This window comes from Gossypium arboreum, chromosome 13 (assembly GCF_025698485.1).
Source record: "Gossypium arboreum isolate Shixiya-1 chromosome 13, ASM2569848v2, whole genome shotgun sequence".
Classification (NCBI taxonomy): Eukaryota; Viridiplantae; Streptophyta; class Magnoliopsida; order Malvales; family Malvaceae; genus Gossypium; species Gossypium arboreum.
Window position 1 is genome coordinate 35380313 of NC_069082.1, and position 5334 is coordinate 35385646.

Here is a 5334-nt window from a genome sequence, read left to right on the forward strand (position 1 = left end):
AGTTTTATAATTTAGTCTATATACAAGCTTGAATCTAATTTTTACATAGTTTAAAGCTCGAAATAGTCCTGTTTTCATTCTTATTAGTTGATGTATGTTTAATGATGATTAGTTGATGTTTAATTTGAACAAGTATATACTTGTTTGTTTGTAGCATCTCGTAACTCGGGTTTGGTGATCGGACCCAGTATGGGGTGTTTCAGCATACAACTCAAATAAGGCTACTAACAACTAATCTCAAGCAAACTTTATTAGAAAAGTTGAGAATATTACAAAAAAGAGGTTGACTTTGAAAGCCGAAAACCTAAAGATATAGTATCCCAAACAAAAATCAGACTGTACACATTACAGATCTTCCAGTCTACTATCTACCGTCATAAAATCGGTTCCAATGAACACCAAATGAACCTTCGATCAAAGAAAATACGAAGGCTAGTATGTGTAAAAAACTATTTTCCCTCCCCTTTCTCTTTTTTTTTTCTTTGACTTGTTGCACAAGTTTTTTTTTTCAGCAATCCTACAAACTATTTGTGCCTTCACATATAGAAGTGGGCTCCCACATAGTCGCACCACCCACGGCCCAACAACTCCAATGTCATGATTGCCACCATTAATTTAAAACTGATATAGGCTATTTTCTAGGTATTACATGTTTATCTTTATCAATTATCACTCTATCCAGCTTTTCTCATAAGACGGTGGTCTCAAATTGTTAAGAATTACCTAAAACCAAATTGGTAATAGGTGGATGAGTGGAACTTGAATATAAAACGACAGAAAACCCAATATTTAATACATGGTAACAATGCTTAAAACCTATAGTTAGCTGTTCATGGTTCATTCAAATTGATCCGTAGAAAGTATTATGCAAAATGATGTTTTTGACTAAAAATAGGAATGTCCGATTTGTTGGATTAAATCATTTCTGTTACTCCCCCATAAAAAGCAGTATTGTTTAGTATAACACAATAAACTATAAGCCAAGCTTGAATGATTAATGGCCTTAAAGTTTCAACAGCCTACACCGAAGAATTCTAGTCCCTCCATCAAATTTGAGCTGATGTGAAAAACCATGTACTTAGCTGATCCATTTGAGGTTTCAAGACCATGCAATTGTAGCTGCTGTGCCAACTCTACGTTGCAAAGCACCTCGATCATTGATGGTCGATTCACCCCTTCATCAGCCAAGCATTTGTCTAGGATCTCCACAAACTTTGCAAGTGATGCTGGCCCTATCTTTCCTTTTAAATGTCGATCCACTAGTAGATCAACCTCATTTTTCTCGATGCAAGTTAATGCCTGATGAACCAAGTTTTCACGATGGTTGGTCTTAGCAGCATCAGGCTTTGGATCCATGGCTTGCTATCCAGAAAGTATTTCCAGCAGCACCACTCCAAATGAAAACACATCAGATTTTTCTGTTAGATTTTGAAGCCAGTAATGCTCAGGATCCAGGTATCCAGTGGAGCCCTTCATGTTGGGTCTAATACAGCTATTGGATGACATTGCCAAGGCTAATCTCGATGGCATAAAACCTGAAACTTTTGGCATCCAGTTCCTATCTAAATAGATGTTGGTGGTCTTGATGTCACCATGGATTATGGGATATGCCATAGCAGAGTGGAGATAGTGTCGGGCCTGTAGGCATCAAGCAGCTCTAACACAGATTTCAAGCTGCTGTGTTGAGTTTTTGAACAATTTATCCGGAGAAAGTATGAAGCTCAGTCAAGAACTTGAGCAACAGCGTAATAAATTCGGATAAAGAATGAAGGAAGATTGAGCTTCAAAAGGCTCGATATTTACAGGATAAATAAACAGAATTTTTCTTGGTAAAAGAAAGCAAAAATTGAGAGAGTATTTTTTTTGAATGATTTCAATTGAAATTCATTAATTAAAGAAGATGGCATACTGCCACTACATATACCAGTCATAAGCTGGTCAGCTTTAACATATTTATTATTTTTAGACTTACTTGCACCGCTTGCACATTGCAACATGCAAATCAACTTCAGTAGCTGCATGTACTTCATCCGGAAATACTACAGCAGCTTCATCTTCATACTTTATCCACATAACTTGGACTGTATGTACTTTGTGTGCTGTAAGTGCGGCTTAATCTGCTTCTTCATACTTTATCCGCATAACTTATGTTGCATGCTCTGCCCTTGGTTGCTTTATCTGTTGCATACATGCCAACTTCAACACGCTGGTTCCATGAAAGAGTAGATTACTGCCTTTGATCAGCAAAATGAAGACACTCAAAAGAGGGTGGCGTTAGGCATGGATTCATATACGAGGATGACCTCATGTTCTTCCTTGCAATAACCAATCAACTGAACGAGATTTTGATGGCGAACATGATGATGTATTCTTATCTCTACATTAAATATATACAACTCTTGTTTTGGTATTGCCTGAATCAATCGGTTGATGGTGACTGCAATACTTCCATGATCAATGTAACAATTATAAACTAGACCAAATGCACCCCTGTCAATAAGATTTTCCTTATTAAAGTTATCAATTTCCAATGGAAAAAGAACGATAGGGCAACGAACTTCTAGTATTCTCCTTCTTTGTCCATTCTAAGTTTCTCCTACGCAGGAAAGCAACCAAGTAAACGCCAAGGGATATTGCAAGGACAAGAATAAGGAAGCTGCCAATGATGATAAGTATTGCTTCGGTTGAAGTTCTCGATGAACTTGAACTGAAAGATGGCTCATCACCATCAACGCTAGATTCATTCTTGAGTGAAGGATTGAGTCCAGCAAGGTTTCCATCAATATTGCTCACTTTGAAAATCTCCGCTCCATTTAAGATGGCATCATGGTATTGAGGCTTTCTTTGGAGGTTTGGGTGTAACTTCAGCCATAGGTCATGCTTCATAATTAGATTAGGAATCAAAATGGTAAAGTCCCGATATAAAGGAATATCATTGCCATATGTCAATGCAATGATGTCGATTCCTCTTTCGATAACTTGATTGTTGATGAATATATCGAATGCCCTTTGGTTTGTCTTTGCTATGTTCCTTGAAATGTCACAGAGATGAAGCCTGATAAGATACGAGAAACTAGGGTCAAGAGGGAAAGTCCAACTTAAATTGTAGTTAATGTTGATCTCAGGAACCGAACCTATTGAACGGGCTGTTTCATATACTCCTTGAGGTGCAATGTATGCTGGTACTTCTTTGGGGTATGTGATAGAAGCATCAAATTTATAATTCTCCACTCCAAAAGCTTCTCCAAAGATGTAACTTGAATCCATTGCCCTACTGCGGGACATCCCGGTGTCTTCATTGGGAGGTATTCTTTGGCCACCTACATTAACTCTATGCATTGTCTTCATTGCAGATACATTGTTGCCTTGATAATAGAGACTAAGTGGCATCGAAACAATTTCAATCCCGTTCACAAAAGCATAACCACCGGAAGCATTTGTAGTAGGGCTAAATGTTAAGTCTAGTGTATGATTTTCTACGTGAACGATGAACTCTTTGAAAAAGTATGCTGATTTGATGTGCTTGCCATTGAGGTAGGCATTAAAGTTTCTTAAGAGAGTATAGTTTCCAGCAGTGACTGTGAGAAAAGACTTTGAGGCATGGACGTTCATGTAAGAATCGGGATAGAAGTGAAAAATGAATTTCGAACCTGGGGTCACATTGAAGGTGTAAATAAACATGGAGTGGAAGAGTCTAGCAATCATGTAAGGAACGTCAGGCACTGAGGTCTCTTCTGAAGAGGCTCTAGACATGGCGAAGCTACTTTCGGAGTTAGATGCCCCAAAATGTGAGCTGTCGTTGGTCCAATTCCAGCCATCGTAAGATAAAGCTCGCAAGGCCGAAGAACCACAGTCGAGAAGAATGGTTTCTAATGGAAAGTAAGCCGATTCATCTGCTGATCTAGTTTTTGGTAGTGAAGGATATGAAAATACAGATAGATAAACATGTACATGCATTTCAAGTGAATAATGATCATTCTATCTGATTTTAGTTTCTCCCAATGCATGCAAAGTTACTCATTCCTATAATATATATAATGTCAGCTATCTTTTCTGGTTAAATTAAGTCTTCATGCAACTATGATGGTCACTTCCAAGTATTTGCAATGAAGTTTATGTGAAAGGGAATTAAATGTTCATATTAAGCCAAAGTCCATGTCGTTCTAGCTGCTCAGCACCATAGGAACTAATAGAAGACCTTGCATTGCAAGGAATTCAACGCTGCCTTGCCTACAAACAAAGGATTTACATCTGCTAAGCACCAGCTCATAGTTGTGATTATGGCCTAAAAACAATACCAGATAATACTGGCAAAATGACTTTTTGCAATGAACATGACTTTGGCTGGTCATTATGAATGGGTCTAGTTTCTCCAGATTTTGATTTTTAAAACTGCTATAATGTTCATGGATACCAGCCAGATGACAAATAATGACAATTAAGCTAAGGTACATGAACGTTTGTATCCTTTTGTAACTTTACTTTCTTTAGTCAGCTGTTCTTTTCTGGCAGACCATTTCCCATTTATTTATTCTACAAAATCATGATGAGATTTTAGTGAATTTGCTAGTTGTATTTATCAAAAAGCACACAGAAAAATAATAAAGTAAAAATGGCAAAATGACTTAGAAGCCTGCTCCAGAGTTCTGGCCTTTATCTTACGCTACAATTTATTCTAGGTAATCGAGTCGCACTTTGAAAGGCTCTTGCTCGTTTTTTTGGGAATAATGTATTCTCTGAAGTGCGTTAAAACTAAGCGTATAGAATGATAGTAAAGTAATAGAAAAAAAATAAAGTGTATAGATTTTAGTTGGAAATTTTTTGCTAAAAATTATGGGTACTAATATTGAAAATTGGATAATATAAGAACAGTTTCACATTATATCTATTTAAATATTAAAAAATTTATTCTAATTAATGTCAAATAAAAAAGTATAATTTTATACGGGTTCTACTTATGCAGCATGGTCCGTATACAAATTTGACGATAAAAATGTTCTAAATTAATTTATTAATTAAATATTTTTAAAATTTGATGATAAAAAGTTTCAAATTAATTTAAAAACTAGAATCAAAATCTATAAATAGGGAAAAATTTGTAACTCAAAAGCAACATCAGTCAAAGAAAAAAAAACTTAGTTTTTTAAAGATTTTGTTTTGTTTTACAAAAATTTATGCAATTATTTTCTAAAATTACCTTTAAATTTCTATTCAACCATTGATTTTCTTTACTAAAACCATAGGAACTTACGAGTAAACAACATTTTTTCTTTTTCAGAGTTGTAATTAATTTTCTTTTGTTTGTTTTATAAAAATATACACTTCTGCATTTTT

At 35.6% G+C, this 5334-nt stretch overlaps 1 protein-coding gene across 1 annotated transcript; it reads right to left on the reverse strand.

Annotated features, from left to right (window-relative positions):
- Nucleotides 1–1362: 1362 nt before the first annotated feature.
- Nucleotides 1363–3957, reverse strand: LOC108462823 (receptor-like protein kinase FERONIA). The gene is made up of 4 exons (XM_017762723.1): nucleotides 2559–3957; nucleotides 2304–2437; nucleotides 2132–2206; nucleotides 1363–1638 (listed from the first exon to the last, which is right to left on the reverse strand). Exons 1-4 carry the CDS (start codon nucleotides 3955–3957, stop codon nucleotides 1363–1365), a joined length of 1884 nt encoding a protein of 627 aa, XP_017618212.1.
- Between the last annotated feature and the right edge of the window lie 1377 nt (nucleotides 3958–5334).